This window comes from Podarcis erhardii (genome assembly GCF_964252035.2).
Source record: "Podarcis erhardii genome assembly, chromosome: 2".
Classification (NCBI taxonomy): Eukaryota; Metazoa; Chordata; class Lepidosauria; order Squamata; family Lacertidae; genus Podarcis; species Podarcis erhardii.
This window is the reverse complement of record NC_138498.1, coordinates 72,399,339-72,419,494: the sequence shown is the minus strand read 5'-3', so window position 1 is coordinate 72,419,494 and position 20,156 is coordinate 72,399,339. Positions and strand designations below refer to the sequence as shown.

At 45.5% G+C, this 20,156-nt stretch overlaps 1 protein-coding gene across 4 annotated transcripts in view; it reads left to right on the top strand.

The window, feature by feature from the left end:
• SLC38A3 (solute carrier family 38 member 3) overlaps positions 1-20,156 on the top strand; it is a 157,246-nt gene that overhangs the window by 117,719 nt on the left and 19,371 nt on the right. For all 4 annotated transcript variants that reach the window (XM_081851330.1, XM_081851328.1, XM_081851329.1 and 1 more), the window contains 6 exons: positions 6,163-6,392; positions 6,943-7,018; positions 7,564-7,679; positions 16,755-16,828; positions 18,082-18,174; positions 18,354-18,435. In XM_081851330.1, coding sequence (XP_081707456.1) covers positions 6,286-6,392; positions 6,943-7,018; positions 7,564-7,679; positions 16,755-16,828; positions 18,082-18,174; positions 18,354-18,435 — 548 coding nt within the window. In that variant the 5' untranslated portion in view covers positions 6,163-6,285. The remainder of the gene's footprint in view (positions 1-6,162; positions 6,393-6,942; positions 7,019-7,563; positions 7,680-16,754; positions 16,829-18,081; positions 18,175-18,353; positions 18,436-20,156) is intronic.

Genomic DNA, 20,156 nt, shown 5'->3' with positions numbered 1-20,156 from the left:
CAGGTGGGCAGAACTTTTGTTCCCCCAGGAATGTGTGGCCAAAGAACAACCAGGGGAAGTATTTGCTGATATTTCCATCTTCTGATGAAGCGGGGTGCATTGTTTTCCCACTTAAACCCTCATTTAACTCCCTCCCCCCGCCTAATTATCCTCTGTGAGCCGTAAGAACCATATATCAAGCTCCATATAGGACTGGAGGATCTGTTCTTAGGGCAATGCAATTGTTGTCACTGTTTTTGTTAGCAATTTGCAGTGATATACCGTTCCCGAAGAGTGTGAAAACGTTGTCTTCCTACACAAGCACTTGGATCCCAATATCTTGCAACTGGGGTGAGGAGTTGAAGTACATCTGACCTACAGATGTTAGAGAATTTATTCTACTAAGAGGTTTTAAGGACAGGCTGTATAACCCACCATTTTTTGGGGGTGGCGGTAGAGTTCTGATCATCCTTATGTTAGCAAAAGATTTTTTTTGACCTTGTTTTGAGACCTCCCTCCAGTCCTGAAATTCTTCGTCTCAGAATTCCGAAGAGCTCTCTGCTTGTGTGCTTGAGGGTGATGTGTGTATATGTAAACAGAAGACTCTTCCCTAAAGTCTTGCACCAGTACTGTGGTACCTTGGATTAAGTACTAATGCGTTCCGGAGGTCCGTTCTTAGCCTGAAACTGTTCTTAACCTGAAGCACCACTTTAGCTAATGGGGCCTCCTGCTGCCACTGCGCCGCCGGAGCACAATTTCTGTTCTCATCCTGAAGCAAAGTTCTTAACCCGAGGTAATATTTCTGGGTTAGCGGAGTCTGTAACCTGAAGCATCTGTAACCCAGGGTACCACTATATAGAAGACATGAGGGGGTAGGACCCACATCTGCCTTGTCGCTTGCGGATTATGTTTTGCTGCATTCTGTGCTGTGAGACATAAGATGTGACTCAAAAAGAGATGTAACTGCTTATGGCAAAGACCCATCACTTCAGTGGTAGAGCATTTGCTTTGCTTGTAGAAGGTCCCAGTTTCAATCCCTGGCATCTCTAGGTAGGGCTGGAAGAAACCCTGGAGAGCCACTGCCAGTCAATTGTAGGCAATACGGAGGTAGACGGACCAATTTGCCTGACTTGGCATAAAACAGCCTCTTCTTGTGTTCCTCAGCCAGGCTAAATAATCTGAGAGCAACTGAACCAGCAACTGTGTCTTCATGCTGAGGGAGAACTCACACTGGGTGAACTTCTCATTCAGCTTTTAAAGGATAGGGTCAGGGACTGGCATCAGCAGTCCTCCTTTATATGAGTACTGGGTTATTCCAGGAAGGCAAAACTAAATGCAGCACCTTGTTTGAACCTGCAGTACTAGGGGAAAAACTTCACGAGAATGCATTGGACCCTCTGTTATGGTTTTCTCAATTTTTGTGCAAAGTAGCTAATCGTGCCATTTCTCCATCAATTAAGGAGGGCCTCTAATTATTGGGGCAAGTGTGTGTGTGCCCTGTGTTTGGATTGCCTGTAGAGATAGGATTTCCTTCCTAATCACTGCCATTTCCTTATTCACTTGCTGCCGCCAGTATTCTGCATCCTTTTGCAATAAGTTGAGCCCACAGGCTTCTGCCAACACGTTTCTTGTCCTCCTGTCTCCTCCGCCATCACCTTTCCTAGATGTTGAATCCCTCTCTCCTTCCTTTGTGCTTCAGGCACAGGAGCTGGAGATGCTGCCAGGGCATCAGGCCAAGTGCTTTTGTCAGGTTTGGTTCAGTTGTGACTGTGAACTCCCAAGGGATGAGGCTTGCTCAGCTCACAAGGAGGGATTTCAGGAGCTCAAGTCTGTTTAGCATCTAAAAGGAAGGTTAAGAGGTAACTTGGTTACAGTGAATAAGGAGAAAGCGCTAATGGGCATTGATGGGGAAACTACAATAGCAGCAGCAAACATGAAATCTGCACAGGCACCTCATGAGGCACAACTCTTAGCAGTGAGCGTGAATTAAGCATTGACACAGATTGCAAGAGGGTGGCATCGAGTTTCTGTTGAATGCCCATTGGACACAGGATCCGCCTAGGCTTATTGTCTGTACCAGGCATGCGGTAAGGTTAAGCAATCCTACTATGCTCCTCCCTAGATGCAGCTGCACGATCACAACATCTGACAGCTTCTGTGACTGTAGTGTCATGTTCTTTCAACCCACCCCTCCTGGCAATTCCGGTCCCAATTTACTGTCACTCAAACTCACCAAAGGCACACCAAATGCCTAAGGTTCATATCTGTATCAGAATGATTGCTTGGAAAGTGTGCGGCAGCTGAAAGAAAACGTGTGAGTTCCTGAAAATGCCACACAGAGTTGAGGTGTAAATAGAGATGTGTGAGGAATGAAAGGTCTGCTGGGGTCCCTTGTGGGGGTCATGAGACCTACCTGGGCTCAAAATCCACTGTCACCCATGTCGGAGTTAGGAATTTGTCCAACTACCTGGAAAAGGAAAGTCTGTCGGTATATCCAGCCAGCAGAGGCATACCTAAGGGTTGTTGAAACCAGTGCCCGCAAAAACCACCTATCAGTCTATGGAGTGTATGATGTATATATGTTTGTGGTGATGCGACACCACTGTTGCAACAAGATCGAGCATGGCAGAAGCTTCCTGTCCTTCTCACACTGCAGCACAAAGACGTGTGAATCCCCCCCTTCCTCACCTGACCCTCACTCTCAATGCTTTGAGTAATGGAGTCGTGTAAAAAGGGACTGCAGGTGTGCCTTGGGGTTTTTCTAACCCTGGCAGTATTGTTGCATAGGAACTGGGAGCAGAAAATGGGGTGCCCTACAGAGAATAAAGGGCTGTTTCTTGAAAAGCAATGTGAAAGGGCTTATTTCAGTTCTCCCTTCTGCTAAAACTAGGGGGAACAAAAAGCACAAAAGTTGTTTTCGTTTGCCTCGTTGGGGTGGGTATGTTCACATTTTAGGAGTCTATGTCAGTCACAAACAATCACAGTTGAGGTTGGCTTATTTGTTACCTGTGGGCAGCCAAACATTTCCCAAGTCTGATCTCTACAGTGACGAAAGTAGATTAGCAGTGCAATCCTAGACACGTCTACTCAGAATTAAGCCCTGCTGAGTTCAGTGGGACTTGCTCCCGGGTAAGTGTGTGTTTCGGATTGCAGGCTAGATCTTTGGCAGGAATCCCCTTAACATTATACTGATACTCTATTCTGGTGTTCCGTCATGTTTTGCTGCATTTGCTCTCTTTCACTTTCAATCACTGGTTCTCTCATCTCTCTATCAGTTGATTTTGTGCCCTGGAAAAAGTCAAAGGAAGGGATGTGCGTGGGAACTCAAGCTTGTCACCCTACTGGATTCTTAAGTACAATGGATTGAATCACAAACTTGGTTTGTTGGAAAGGATGGGGTTGGTGTTTTGCTGCTTAAACTATTGTTAGCATCTATTTGATATGTTACAAGGAGGTTGCAATTAGGACATCTGAAATGAGTAACCGGCGGTGTTGAATAACAAAATAAGCTCAGATTTAATTATTTATTTTGCTTTCTGTTCCATTGGCAAACAAGACCAGGGTTTGGGGTGGTTTTGATCATCAGAAGGTGATCCAAGAGCACTTATCTCCCTTGCCCATTCGTGCTTTGTTTCTGCTTTTTTCTGGTACTGACACCCTTAATCGAGTATGTGTGTGAGACAGAGAGAGACTGTGAAGCAAGAAATATAACTATTTAACAGCTTGAGAGAGTTGTTTATTTTGTTTTGTTTTCTTTTTTCGTTTTTTCTTTTTTTCTTTTTTGCAGAGCTCTTACTGTGCCTCTTGCAGAGTTTTCTCAAATGGTACTGATTTTTAAAATTTTATCTTTGTCACCAGGAGATCAGACAAAGATTCCCAGAGTCAAGCCACTGGTTTCTCTGCACTCTTAAATGCCCAATAAAGCAGAAATCAGTTTTGCCAAACAAAAAAAAAAGCTTTGTTAGCACAATTCTTTCAAAAACCTTTGCAGGTAACTATGTCAGATAAGCATAAGAAGAGCTGGCTTCAAATCCCTGCTTAGCCAGGAAGCTCACTGAGTGACTTTGGGCCATTCACTGTTTCTCATCCTAAATGTACCTCGCAGGGTTGTTGTGACAAAAGGGCAGAGGTGAGAAAGAACCTGAGGTCCTTGGAATAAGAGTGGGGAATGAATGCAAAACACAACACATTGTTGTTGTTTAGTCGTTTAGTCATGTCCGACTCTTACAATGTCTTGAAAAGAAAAGAGTTAGGCTAGCATTTCACAGGAATCATTTGGCAACAGAGGGAAGAAAAATGGAAGACCCTGGGGTGCTTCAGGAAGAGACTGGCAATTAATTTTCAATGAAGAATCACCAAGGACCAGGCCTTTGATCAATCTTAAGAGATCATTGCAGGCATGTACAGTCTGCTTTCCCTTGATCACTGGTTTAACTACACAGTCCTCAAGTATGTGGGGCTACAGTGGGCTGGCCAGGTCAGGGAGCATGACTTTTGCAACACTAATTTTAAAAATTAAACACTAAGGGGAGTGAGCCAAGTATCTTTTCTGCTCCTGAGCTCAGTCAGATGTACAGTATGGCTGCGATCGGAGATGAAGTTGCCAGGAGATTTTCTAAGCGTGACATTTAGAGCTACACTTAACTCTATGGGAAGCTTGCGAAGGGGCCATTTAGACAGGCGGGGGTAAGTCTCATGTAAGGACAAGCACAGTGAGGGGAGGAGCAAGAGTCAAAGCGGCAAGGGAAAGTAAGGTCGGGAACAAACCAAGCTCTGGAAAGATTGCAAGGACTGCAAACATCATCACCATTATTATTATTTATTTAAATTTGTATGCCGCCCTTCATCCGAAGATCCCAGAGTGGTTCACTACAGAAAAATACAAAATGAGAATACAGAGTATGTAATAAAACAAAAATAAAAACAAACCAATATTATTATTTATTATAACACTGCAGATGCTTGCAACTAGGAGGGTACAAGGAAGGAAGAGGATGTTATTGGGAGTGGGTAGGAGCAATGCCTAAAGGGAGGGGATGGACGCAAGACAAACAAGGGCAGTACACACTACAAGCTCCGTGGGGTCCTTCGGCAATATGGCATCACTGGGACCCCCGTCTTTCTACTGCCCGTCTGCTTGCTCCCTCCCTCTGGGCCTGATCTTCATCAGGCAGATGGAGAGTGGTGCTGCTTCTCCTTGCTTTAGTCACAGCCTTCACTTACTTGGAAGAACAAGAACGAGGAGCAGGACCAGGGATCTCTGGAGATCAGCAGCAGGCCCCCTGGTGGAATATGGGCCTTGGCAAGTGCCTTATCATGCCGGCCTCTGACGCTTACCCTGAACAAGGGTGTTTGGGCCGGGGGAAGCAGATGGCCTACAAAGAAAATGCAGTGAAAGGCAGCCCCAGGGAAGGAATGACGTTTCTTGTGGGCAGGAGGTCCTGACGCTCTTACAGTGTCAGGGTACATGCAGTGCAGATTGTATTGCAGTCGGGAATTGTGAGAGCAACGTCACACACATACTTGGGCTGTTTGATGCTCAGGTTTTTGAAGCCTTTCTCTTAGCTCTGTGATTGGTGGAAAGAGCCCAAATGAATGATGTCATGGTTGCGATTAGCATCTCCCAAAGCTGAAGATTATTATCGGGTGTATCTTGAATTTGTTGGTACACTGTGTGCAAAGATAGAAGTAGTGGAATCTCACTGAGATATACCAGCAGGTGGAAGAGTGAGAATCTAGCCAGGGTTCTGATGCTCCAAAGCTGGGCTATCCTACAAGGTGGCCTACGGAAGCATAAAGGAAGATTTCCCCACTCACATGTTATCTCTCTCACCATCCGCTTGCTACACCCAAACCAGCATCAACAGTACAGAATGCATTCATTTGCTGGTTAGAAAAGAAATTTAAGTGGTTGTCAGCCATTTCTAGCAGGACCGTTCTGGAGTGATCCCAAGTGGACAAAATTTGGACAATGGCTGGTTTTTAGGGAGTTCCGTAATTCTCATTAATAATCTTGTGACTGAGACTTTTGCAATCTTACACACATGCCTGCCATCCTTCAATGTATACAGCAATGCCTGATTTACTTTCCTGTGCTGGACATGTTCAATTCCTCTATGCCAAATCTTTAGTAGCATTTTATCATCGGGTCAAATATCTGATTTGATGGGTGTTTCTTTGCAGACACAGCACTGCTAAGGAGACCGCTGCCCTGTGCAGATTCCGTCTCCACGTTGTATAGCCCACTACTTGTCTGAAAGCTCACTGCCAGGGAAGAAGAGAAGGGGCTCACTTCAGAGGGCGAAGATGAACTCCATGGCTATCCCCATCCAGACGGAGATGGTAGAGCTGGTGCCGAATGGGAAACACTCATCTTTAAATGCCTCCTCCATCCCCTCCGTGGGGAATGACAGGTGAGCCATAGCAACCTTGGTGTATTAGACAGGAGATGGGAGGCGGATGTTGATGTTGCTAGTTTCCTGTTTCTTTGTTCCAGTTGGTTCACTGACTCTCACAGAGAGCAGATATATATTCTTTTCTGTCCTGCGTAGTTAGAAATAAATGTAGCAATGTAGCTCATATTTCCATCTCCTTCTGCTGTTTGGATACTCTGCATAATGAGGGAACATGCCTGAAGCCTCATTAAAGGCTTAGGTCGTTAATCACCATCAGAGGAGATTCTGAAGACTCGACCAGAGGAGTAGCTCGGTTAAACGGAGTTCCAACAATGCCTAGCTCTTTTTCTTTGTAACTTATGAATCAGCAGAGGCTATACGTTGACCAACTGCAAGGGAAGACTCTTGAAGATTCTAATATCTGCCCAGTTTGGCTAAGTAAGCAGACAATGGGGTATATAAGAGGATACTCTGCAGACCACCATCCCATGTGCCCAAGCTCTTAGTAGGGAAACTTTCAAGAGGAGGGTAATCACTTTAACAAGCATTGTCCTTTCCCACCATCCAGATTTGATGACAACCAGCCAGAGATGGAGGAGTTCCTTCCACATGGTGCTGAAAAGAAACAGACTCATTTCACTGATGTAAGTACAGTACAGTTTCACAATACAGAGGCTCAGGTCTCTTAAATTTGTTTGGTTGGGAGCTAAGGTGTCAAAGCAGTGGGGCATGTGAGGCTGGTATTATTCTGCAAATGGGTTAGATAGCAGCCATGCAACTCCATTCCAGAAAGCCAACCACCATCAGTTGCTACCTACCAGTATAGGGATTACCAGCCTTCGGGCTGAATCCAACCTCCTCAGAGAGCCATATGGCTCCATAGTCTTCATCATTTAGTTTGGGGGGGGGGGTAGAATGGAAGGCAAGAGGACTTGCCTGCAGGAAAGATAGAGAGGAAAAACTAGTTGCAGACCTGAATTCTGGGAGCTGCACTAAGACATCATTCTAGGGGGAGCAGGATTCCATAGCACCCTTCTCAACATTTCCCCTCCCAAACTTAATGTAAGGAACATATGGGGAGGAATAGGCCAAAGAGGGCTGGGGAAGAGGAGATAAGACAGCAGCCCCAACTCCTTCCCAGCAGACTCTCTTTCTGACTTTCTCTCTGCCTATTTTACTTTCCCCACAGTTTGAAGGAAAGACCTCTTTTGGGATGTCCGTCTTCAACCTCAGCAATGCCATCATGGGCAGCGGAATCCTTGGCCTGGCATATGCCATGGCCAACACTGGTATCCTCCTATTTCTGTAAGTGCCATTTCCAGAAGAGCTATGAATATATGCATACCATCCCCTTATATCTCACTAGTAGCTTGGGCAGTCTGATCTTATCCTGCTCTAAATGCTGTCCTTTGGGATCATTTCGGATTTAGCATTTAGATTGCTTCATCAAACTGGTATTAGTTTTACTGCTGTGATGTTCCTTCAGTGCTAGGAAGGCCTCCTTTAGATAAAGATTTTGCCAGCCATCCCTTTCCTGTCCTTTTGCCTCCTCTTCTCCATTCTTCTGCTTGAGCTGGCTCTGCAGAGTGTGGTGGCAGCAGGGAGTCTTTCCTTGCCATGGCTTTGTATGCTTTACCCACCATGTCTCAGGGGATGGTCCAAAAGCACATGAGGCTACCACCTTTCTGAAGCTAAGCAGTTTTGGGTCTGGTCAGTGCCTGGATGAGAGACCTCCAGGGAAACCTGTGTACGCCACTTTGGGATCCATGATGGAAGAAAAGGCAAGATATAAATGTAATAAAATAAATGTGGAGAAGCACTACATACGGATTGCTTCAAGCAGCACTCACATGTCACTCATTAACACTCTGCTTAGCCCTTTCTGCTCCATTTTTGAGACTAAAATTCTATCACATAAACATGACTTTTTTTAAAAAAAAGATGTATCACATAGCTTTCTTTCTAAATTGATATTTCAGGGATTTGCATAGTACAAAAGTGTGAAAATCTTGATATTTTGGGAACTGCAAAAAAGAAAAGAAGACATGCCTAGTGTTTCTAGTGCAGCTTAATGGCTTTGCTATAGTTAAACTGGAGAACATTGATTTACATTTTCCTGGAGATGCGGTAGCATGAGGTGGCATGCTTCCCAGCATGATTAGAAACCGCTGTGCTGAGGACTGGGGTACAATTGGATGTTTCCCCTCATTGAGGTGGTGAGGGGACAGTCTGGACTTACATCCTCTGAATAGAAAAGTTGAGTGTTCCTCCTCTGTTTGGAGCTAAGGTCATTGGCAAGAGTGGTTCCTGAATCAGAAAGCAGCTGGGCTTTGGGATGAAAGAGACAAAGGAGGCTTGTTAGGCTTATACTGTGTGGGTAGTGGCAGGTGGGTTGGGGCAGGTTGGGGCCTCCTGCCTAGGGGCAAACATGACTATAGCCTATTTGAGAAGTGCTGAGGCAGTTGAGTTCCACAACGTGGGCTACTGAAATGGTTCCCATGCCCCTTCCTTCCTCCTTCCTCTGGCTTTTAGAGCCAGGAGGGGCTGAGGCCTGGAGAACCACCCAGAATGCACCTCTTCGGAATGGAGAGCCCAGTGAAGCAGTCACGTCAGTGGGCTTTTCTCTTTGCACATCACCTAGAAAGCTGTTGGTGTGAAACAAAGATTTTGTTGGCCGCAGTCATTTTAGGCACATTAACATGCCCTCCAGCGGGAGAAAGGAAGTGCCTGTGAAGTGGAAGGAACAGCAGGCAGAAATACATAAAAGGCCATTGTAGGTGGCTCACTCAGCCCTCTGTGGCACTGGACCACCCTTCTTGTCAGGGTCCCTAGAGAAAAGGGAAGGCCCTTCTCCTGCCAGAAGGCAGCACATGACAGCACAGCCTAGCTGAGCACTTTTCCTCTTGTGCTCAGTTGAAGTTGGTACACGCAGTGTTGCTATCTTGAGCTTGAAAATATAATGTTCCAGCTCCTGACCACCCATGGGGCCTCTTGCTAGGTCAACTAAACATTTGAGGGCACTGCAGGTGTTGACTTTCCCCTCATTTGTTACCAATTTCCCTTTGTCCCTTACTCTGTCTCCCCCTTTCTGGGATATGATCACTACTCACAACTATGCAAACAAAGCAGCAGGCAGAGGCAGCTGCCTTCAGCAGAGGCTGAGCGGAAACTCACTGTCAGTTTGGTTTATAGGCCTTAAGCTATATCTGGGGCAGGGGGAGGAGGAAGAACCATTCATAATCAGTAGGAATAGAGAGTGATCAATCTCAATATGCCAATTATCCGGGCATCACCACTCTTGGCAGTCAGCAGGCACAAGCAAGTCATATCTTTGGCCCTGGCACTCTATAATAGAATCCTGGAATCCAAGGAAACGGAGGTGATTTTCTCACAGTATTTATTCATTCATTCATCCCTTTTAAAAGTTTATATACAGCCCTTTGACAATAGACCACAGTGCAGTTTACAACATAGATTATAATAAACAATATACAGTGGTACCTCGCAAGACGAATGCCTCGTAAGACGAAAAACTCGCAAAACGAAAGAGTTTTAGGTTTTTTGAGTTGCTTCGCAAGACGGATTTCCCTATGGGCTTGCTTCGCAAGACGGAAATGTCTTGCAAGTTTGTTTCCTTTCTCTTGCAAGTTTGTTTCCTTTTTCTTAAAACCGTGCATTCACTTCAAGGAGCAACTCATAGCACGCAGTGTGGTAGCCTTTTTTGAGGTTTTTGAAGACTTTGGTATTTTTGAAGCTTTTCCAAAGTCTGTGCTTCGCAAGACGAAAAAATCGCAAGACGAAAAAACTCGCGGAACAAATTAATTTCGTCTTGCGAGGCCCCACTGTACATATATTAATACATAATATGCATTCAATACAAAAAAATTAAACAGTTAATCATAAGTAATACACAGTAACAAATAATACACAATTGTAAATCATGAATGCATACTAAGTAGGAATGCCAAATTATACACAATAACATCTCAGCAATAAATTCCACAACTCATACAGTCTGTTATCTAATGACAGCCTCCTGAAAAATAAGGGAGAGGTAAATCATCAGCAAGATATTGAAAGTGGGGTAACTGTACAAATGCATATACCATATTTTTCCGTGTATAAGATGCCCCCATGTATGACAACGCCTATTTTTTTTAACCTGAAATTAATAAATCAATATTTCTTGAGTTGTTTAGCTTTTTGGGAGAAGGTTGCTGCCACAATCGCTCACCCGCCCGACCCCCTCTGCATTCACTATCTGTGTATAAGATGACTCCCAATTTTTGCCTAGTTTTTTTAGCAAAAAAACATTAGTCTTGTACAGTAATTTTGTCTGTACACAACTAGCTCTTAATTTCCACTCCACAGGAAATGCACATCCTCCTAGCTCTCACCTGGGAGGTTTTCTTTCCCATTCTCCTACCCTGGAAGATCTACATTTCCCTGCCTCTCACTCAGAGTCCTTCTGCCACAGTCTTTGTCCCCTCATGGCACCTCAGAAGGAGAGACACCAAAGGGTAATTTCCTTGTGTCTTATCATTGATGTGACCCGCCCCCCTCCAGTGTCAGCCCATCCCTGAGCAGTCCACTGACAGCAGCATGCCTGCCTTCTCAGCAGCAGCTCAGCAGCCCTGTCCTGTGTACCAAATTGCCTACCAATTAGTGCCAAAACTTGAAGGGTCTTGGAGAGCTGCCTCAGCTGTAAAGTGCAAGGAGTGAGATGTCTGAAGCTCACTCTACTTTTCTTTCCTTGATAACCCAGCTGCTGGCACCTCTGTCACTGCTGCCAATATCTTTCCTTGTCGCTGCCCGCAGTGTGCTTGGCTTTATCTCTCCCTGTCCAGAAACACACCCTTGGGATGGGTGAGGCCCAGATGGCCAGACTCTGCACAGCGGCAACTAATGAATAACACAGATTGTTTCAGTTTGATTCTTTCCTGTGCTGCTAGGTAATAGCAACCGTGGTGGTACTGCTATGCCCAAATTGTGGTGGTGGTACTATGCCCAAGTTTTGTCTTGCCACACCTTTCCCCACCTCTGTTCACCCATGGACAACCCCCCCTCCCATCAAACATGATATCTAATGGAGCTTCCCTGTCTAGAAAAAGTATACTTCTGAGTAACAGCTGCTGGGAACAAGCAACATGGCTTGATTCCTTCTTCCCAGATTCCCAGAGGCATTTGCATGATGGGCAATATGGAGACAGGTGAAGTGCCCAAGACTACAAAACAAAAGTGAAGTCTGAGCTCCAAACATAGTATCACAACTCAAAACCCTCCCCACAAAAGTTACAGCCAGGTTGACTCAACATGATGCAGCATCATGCGCTTCCAGATTCAGAAAGCCTCGTAATAATGCTGCAAACATTACATCTCCACACAGTGCAATTTTATATATCAGTGCTGCAAGGTTTGGTGACGGCCACTAACTTGCATATCATTAAAGATGTATTTAAAAAGAATTAGAGAAACTAGTGGGGGATACATTCTATCGACAGCTCTTAGCCATGTAGCTTCCTGGCTATATGAACCTCCATGTTCAGTGGAAGTCTACATCTGATTGCCAGGTGCTGGGGACAATAAACAAGGAAAGGCTTCTGCTTTCATGCCCTGCTTCCACAGACATCTGGCTGGTTAATCTTAGAAACAGGGAGCTAAACAGGATGAACCCTTCCTCTGATTCAGAAGGGCTCTTATTTATGTCCTTAGCTAACCCAGTTACCACTATTCTGCCCAACGCATCATTTTTTAATTTTAATTTTTGCTTCACAACTTCATTTCCTTCCCATGTCTCCATCCACCTACCCCGAATAATTTCCCCTTTAGTATATACATTTTAGCCCATGTTGTAATATTTGGTTTCTATTTAAAACAAACAAACAAAAAAATCTCCTTTTTTTTCCTTAAAAAGAAAACAAAGTGGCTTAACCTCAAGCAGCCAGGTCAAGCAGGAAGGCTATAAAACTCTCACAAAAGATGCTCAGACTTGGAATGAGACTTGGAATGAGACTTCTCCAGGAGAGAAGAGTTCCACAACAGTGGAACATTCACAAAAAAAAAAAAGTCTCCCTACATGCCCTTCTGATCTTAACATTATGGAAAGGCAGTGACCTTGTGGACATGTTTTCCCTGTCATTGCAAAGACCTTCTAATGTCTGCCAGTTTCATTTAATGGCAGTGTTGGCTGGTGCCCATTGGGACTGGTAGGGTGGAAGGCAGGGAGGCCAACAGCAGGGGGAGCCAAGTAATTCTGGTGTTGTCCCCATCCTCCCTGCTGAATTCTACAAAGGCAACTCTGAGACTAAGGAGGAGGAAGCAGAGAGCCAGGACCACCCCTTGTACTGGTTCTAAGTATAAGGAGGCAGGGTGGTGGCTGGCTGAGGACATTGGTGCCCCATTTACCATAATGAACCTGCGTCCCTGCTTAGTGGCTACAGGAAAGGTCTTGTTCATGTTAATTCCCAGCCGTGTCAGTATATGCATCCACATTTTGGCCACAGCCTCCCTCCCTACCCCACCCCACATTCCGATCTAAACCATCAGTCTGTTCCTAGGTAGATTACTTCAAGGAATGTGCTGAAACAAGGGCTTTCTAGCAAGTTTAAGGAACCAATATACCAATATTAAGAACAATGCCTCAGGTAGGGAGAATATGAATGTGGCTATTATCCACAGGAGGCCTCAGAAACAGTGCCATCTTCATTTTTGTTTGGAAGGAGACATCCTGTGCCCTGGCTAAAGAAACTGTGGCTTGACAGGCTGAGGAGAGGCAGACTGGATGTCTCAGCACTGTCCCTGGCTGAACCCTGCTGTACGTAGTCAGGCAACGAAACAGAAACTCTCCACGGGGTAGCTGAGCTCCCCAGGCCTTGGGAAGGCTGCGCTCATACCGGATAGGGAGCTCAGTCTGCCAGCCCTAGGCAGCTTCACAAGGCAGATCACTTCAGCGAAAGTACTTCCTCTAAATGGCACCAAGTACAATTTGGTCCTGCCCTTGTAAATACTACACAAATCAGACTGAGGAGCTTAAAAAAAACTTAGTAGAGGGTGGAATGGAAGATCAGCACAGTGCAAAATCCAGTAGTCTGGTGTTGAATGGAGCAGCAGATGCAGAATCCCATGAATCTCAAGATTCATATATAACTAAAAAGAAACGCAGTCTAACCCACATTGCACTGCTCCTGCACAAATGGAAGGAGGGTTTGTGGAGCCAGTCTTTGGTGCATTCTAGTTTTTTGTTCTTCATAGATGTTGAGATGCTTGCACATCTACCACAGAACCTTGAACCACAATAGATCCCATATATAAATCTACCCACCCACTCCCTGTGCTCTTAAGATCACCTTAGAGAGCCTTATTCTCACTTTCTCAGGTGAGAGAGGTGGCTTCAAGACAAAGCGTCTTCTTGGTGTTTTATTGTAGAGTTCGCTTGCTGAGGAAGTGCCAAAGTGTCGTCACTAGTGAGTTTTTAGAAGCTGGTTAGGACCCAGTTTTATAAACTGCTTAGTTCTTGCTGCTTAGTTCTGTTTATAAGAATGCTATGGACTGGTTTTTCTGGGCTGTGGCCTATTCCTGGGTTTTATTCCATTTGTTGCAGTTTGTACTATCTCACTTTATTCGTAAGCCAGCTTTGGGGCAACAAGGCAGGATTGCAGGTTCACAAACGTACACGGGCAGCAAGTGCAAGTAGCATTATGGAAGAACTGGGAGCCTAATGTTCTTAAAGCATATCCAACCATTAATGCTTAAGGTGAGGAAGGAAAGAATCAAAGATATAGGACTCTAAAAAGCTACTGCTATGGGATAACACCACCTAGCAATATTTTTGCACCCAGGAGCCTCTCTAACCTTGGAGATATATATAGAGAGAGACTGTAGACTGGAACCATGGTGCATATATATGCAGAAAGTACAGTGGGCAGAGAGAAAAACACGCAGCTAACCAAAATAAAACAGTGTGGCTGTGATTCAGACTATGAACTTGGAAACCTTGAAAGGGCAAAAACACACAGCCAACCACAGGCATCACTACAGATTTTCATCAAGAAGAGCTACTTCAACAGAGAGGGAAATTGTCAGGCATGAGCCCAATCTATTATTACAATTAGTGCTCTTGTTGTTGTTGTTGCTGCTGCTGCTGCTGCTGCTGCTGCTGCCGCTGCTGCTCTTGCTGCTGTTACCTGCCCTTCTCTGTAAAATCCCAGGACAGGTTACCTTAAAAAAAAGTATTATAGTACAATAAACTAACCCCACCCCAAAATAGTACAAAGAGATCACAATAACTGAAGTGACAATGCCTCCTGACTCTTTCAGAATTTGAATAAAAAAGGTTGTTGCTTCAGATGAGGAAATGCTGGCTTTGGGGCTATATATATTGACATTGGCACCATTTTCTTCTCCGTCACTCTTTTCAGGGAATGGGTGCAATTCAGTGTAGAGCTAAGTGGGGAGAACAAGGTCTGCTCATGGACTGGGACCTTCCCATCTCTCCCCACCCCACTCTCTGTGTATGCCCTAATCTTGTTCTGGGGGTTCCCTTGGTCTTCCAGAGCAGATTTATGGAGCACAGGAAACTCCTGTTGCATTAGCACACCTTGTTCCATGCATGCCACAGTTTAGCTGAATCCCACCCATTCCTTCTCTGCCCCATCACCTCTATGTGTTGTGAGACTGAAGTGGGGGGGGTGTCTAACAATAACAACAACCGTTCTATTATTTGTACCCCATCCATCTAACTGGGTTGCTCCAGCCAATCTGGGCATCTATATAATCTGAGAAGCAGGATGCTGAAAATTTTAAACACTGAAAAATTAATGTCTGTATTACTGGGGATGGCAGAGATTGTTTAACTTGTTCTCATCTGTGCCGTAAACAAAAGTGCCTGGATGTGATTATTGATTGATTTTGTCAGTCTCATGACCCACCCTTCCTCTAAGGAGCTAAAAGTCCTACACGGCTTGGGACCCAAATGCCCGAAGGAGCCCCTCTTCCTTTAGCATCCTATCCATTCCTTAAGATTTGCTCTTAAGTACCTTTGACAAAAGAAGAATTTAATGTTTTTGATGCTCCATGGTAGGGTTAGGCTCCTGTTCTGAGCAGCAAGATCTTCCACTTCCTAATGAATAATAATTTTATTATTTATACCCCGCCCATCTGGCTGAGTTTCCCAGCATCATCCTGCTGTCCCTTTTCGTGTGTGTGTGTGTGTACGTGCCCATGTGTGCATACATGCAACAGCTCTTGCTCTGAATTCTCCTGGCATCCTGCCCAGTACTTGATCCCCTGGACAGGATTGCTCACCTTTTACAAATGAATCGTTACGTAACGGAATGGCATTACAGCTGCTGATTGACAAGAGCCTCTGTGCATCTTCAGGGGAGCCAATGGAGGATAGTTTCCAGCAGGTTAATGCTCTTATGGAGCTGCGCCTTCAGTCTGCTGCCTCTCTCCACCCCCCACTCTGTGAGCTTAGCATCTGCTAAGGGAGGAAGCAACACAAACTGGATAGCAACCTGTTGTGGGGCTTTTCCATGGGATATTTTTGTGAAACCAATGCGTATTTCTTTCTTACTTTGTTGTATTCAGCCTAGGCTATGCTTCTGTTGCAGAGATAGGGCACTTTCCAGGCACTGAAAAAAAGAGATGTTTTGTTCCTATGGAAAATACAATTCATTGCAGCTGCAGTTGATATTTTGGACTGTGGTGGCACGAGTGTCATGGACACCCACAGCATATTGCTTGGGATGAGATTAACAGCAAGTGGCACAAGTCCCCTGTCCTTAGGACTATTGTCTGTTGATATACTGCTTTCCAGCCCAAAGGCCCCCAAAGCAGCGCGCGGCATGTTAATATAAGAAAAGAAACAATAAAAGGGCAAGATGCAGTAAATCATCACAACAACAATATGCTGGCACTGTGTTGCGAATCTCTCTCTCTCTCTATATATATATAAACATCTCACATAAATTTGTAAAAGTTTCAGATGTTACAGGGTCCCTTTATATTTGGAGAGGTGGTCGTTCTTCTTCTACCCCATCTCGCCATTTCAAGACAAAGCAAAACAAAACAAAACAAAACATGGCAACATGGATATCCCCTTTCACAAAGCTGTCTTTCCCTTGCCCCCTCCCAAACACACAGATACCCTCTAATCCATGTGGATGGGATATAGTGCTTTTGGAATTATGGGCCTATTACTAAAACGTAGTTGGGATGTGCTTCAGTTATTCCTGCAGAAAGCCCTCAGAAGATAAATCCTCAGGTGCTTCTGGAGCTGTCTAGCATGCGGCAATAGAAGGATCTGAAGTTCCCACTCCAGTCTGCCTTTCTGGATGGACATGCAATTTAGGTGTCACTGCTTTCCTCTTTTTCTTCTAGATTCCTTTTGACTGCTGTAGCTCTGCTGTCCAGCTACTCTATCCACTTGCTGCTCAAATCCTCAGGGATTGTCGGTAAGTACTACAAACCTTCTGTAAAGCCCACAAAGTGGGCTTAAGTTAAGCCCTGTCTCACGCTTGTTATATTTTCCTTTGTGCTGTGGACCATTCCATCTCTGGCCTTCAGTGGATTTCCAGGGTTTGTGAGCGGAAGAGAGATCCCTGCCTGGAACCCTGGAGAACCACTGTCAGCCAATGTGGGCCATGCTGGGCTCGATGAACCAGTGTCCTGATTCAGTGCAAGGCAGCTTCCTGTGTTTCTGTCCAAAGCGGATATATTGAGCTGCCAAAGAGTGCTCTCCATAAATGCCTTCACTGCCTCTCTGCTCAAGCGATGCCTGAATTCAGAGAGAAGGTTGTCAGCGCCAGAAACCTTCACTGGAATGAAAATCTCTCAAGGCAGAAGGATGATGCAAGCAGAGACGTGGACTTTTCAGACTTCTGCCTGTGCTTTTGAAGATACGTAATTTGCATTTGTTTGATTTGTATGTAAAAATAGAGAAGTTTTCACTCCAGTGCTTTCGTTATGGATGGGCAGGGTTGGGGAGGAGGAAAGTATTAGGGTTTATCGAGCTTTAAAGGACACCAAGCAAACAGGGAAGCAAAATGTTATGAAAAGCATACAGGTTGATCATATACAGGTTGTAGAGGAAAAGCTTAAATGCTCTGATGGTCAGCCATCCCTCTGCTCCCACATCAGATCTCTAGGGAGGCAGTCAGCACCCTCAGTTCCTTACACAGCAAACTCAGCTCTCATTATGTCTCCTAGTCTTTGTCTTTTCTTGGACAGACACTTTTTCATCTACCTGGTTGGAAAGGTGAATTCAGATAAATCATCAACTCTGACCATCATTTGGGCTTCTTGGGGTATCTTAGGTCCCATACAGACATCATCACTCAAAGGTCGCTGGTTAGCAGCACTGTATTGTCAAATCTAGGTACTGTCTTGGGGCAGCCTTCACTGATAGTCATAGAACTCTGATAGGAAATGCAAATAGTTTCCACGGCCCCTTTATGCACTATATTATTCAGCAACAGGAATGCTGTAATGATTCCACACCTTCTTGGGGCTAATAATAATAATAATAATAATAATAATATGTTCATGCAGTTTGAGTACTTAAAAATGACTCTTAGGTGATCAGTGTAATCCCTGTTACATTGGCCTGAAGTCTCAGTTTGTCCAACACTTGTGTGTTTTGTACAGATGTGAGTCATTTTGTCTCCCTCTCTTTCTCTCTTGTCTATTAATTTTTGGTGTTGTCTAGGAATCCGAGCCTACGAACAGCTGGGCTACAGGGCTTTTGGAACACCAGGGAAATTGGCAGCTGCCGTTGCCATCACACTTCAGAATATTGGAGGTAAGGAAGCCATGGAAAGGAAGCAGCTATGGAGATGGCACAGAGACACACACCAGTTCCTATCCCAGGAAGGCTTTCTGACAGCAAAGTGGGCCATGGCGGTGTTCCCAAGCATCTTTACTCCCCTTCATCTGAATGGGACTCTTTTGCACCCTGTTAACTTTTGTCTCCTTCCCTAGCCATGTCCAGCTACCTGTACATTGTGAAGTCTGAAGTACCTCTTGTCATCCAGACCTTCCTCAACCTGGAGGAGAAAACAACGTAAGTGTCCTCCTCCCTTTGGCTCCTGCCTTTATCACTCCTACTTACCTACCCAGACAATTTCTGCAACCACCATGGGCCATAGCATCACATGGCTGTGCTCAGCAGAAGATGAACAGTTATGGGGTGTCAGTGTTGCTCTGTCTGCCTTGTTCACTCTCTGCTCTTCTTCCCAATGTCCAATGGAAGAGCCTGATTGATGCAGACTGTCAGTGGGGAACAACTGGCAAACCCTGTCCCCCATTTTTACCTAACCCTGATCCAGGTGGCTGGTCTGCTCCTGGATCTTTTGCGGGCTTCCCCTATGGCCCTTGCTGCTTCACATGACTTGCGGTAGCAAACACTCACATTTCCACCACATCTGTATGTGGCAAGGAGCTGAGTAGCCAAATCCAGTTCTGTGGCACATATACTGCTATCAGCCTTGCTGCAGGAGAAGGGCAATAACTCAAAGGGAAGGGCACATTCATTGCATGCCAAAGGTCCCAGGACATCTCCAGGTAAGGCTAGGACTATCCCTTGCTTGAAGCCCTGAAAAGCCGCTGTCTGTGTAGACAGCACTGAGCTAGGTGCCCTCATCGTTTGACTTGGTATAACGGGTCAGGTATACCCAGCACCTAACAGATTAGAATTGGCTTTCTGTAACTTGGGTTTCCAGCTGTTTTGGGGCTACAACTCCCATCATCCCTAGTTAGCAGGACCAGCGGTCAGGGATGATGGGAGATATAGTCCAAAAACAGCTGGAAACCCAAGTTTGGGAAACTGTGGATTGGACCATAGCCATGAGATTGTGCAGAGGGCAGGAGCCAGGCAGTGGCAGTGCGGAGGCTGCTGAGGAATGAGGCTGCGGTGGCTGCTCAACAGACCTGCCTTGGGCTTTGCTGTGTGGCAAGTTGGTTTGGGGACACATTGTGGTTGTGGCCACAGACAGGCCTGCTGGAGAGGCTGGCCAAGAGGCAAACCTGCGAGGCAAATAGGTTTCCTTTGGGTTATCAGCCCAGGCTGCCCCTTACCAAGGCTACTTCCTACATACACTTACGCATCTTTTCCTCTCTCGCAACCATCTTTCCCCTTCCTTTATTCATTCTCCTCCCTCCCTGCTTGTGGCTCAGCTCTAGCTAACATCTCTCGCTCTCATAGCAGAGGGATTTGCCTCCTGCTGAGCAGCCTGTCCCAGGGATTTCACGGCATTAAGCCACTACTATTTTTGATTGACGCCAGCACTGAATAAACCCTCGGCATGGGATTAGACCAGAGTGAACTTCCAATCCTTGCACGATACATCACTTCCTCCTCCGCCCCTGCCCTGGATGCAGCAGCCCGAATCGTGATACTGCTCACAGGCTGAGTGGGCTCCAGAAACCCTTTTGCCATGTGTCACATTTAGCCTGTGTGCAAGGCACCAACCTCTGGTTGCTGAGGGGTTAATGCGGTGAGTTGGTACATCCTAGAAAGTCCTAGGGTATGATCTGATGGTATGCACGGGGGCCATTTTGTTGAAACTCAGGAGGACTGGGTCTGGTCAGTGCCTGAATGATGGGAGATTACCTGGGAATCCAATGGATACTATATTGATTTCTTTGATGGAAGAAAGGGTCGGGGATATAAATTTAATAAAGAAATGTGCTGGTTCGCCAGCAGCCATCAGGGAGTCTCTCACTCCCAGGTGTCTTTGGTGCTCACCTGAGACATGTCAAGTGCTGAGCCAACAGCATCCTTCC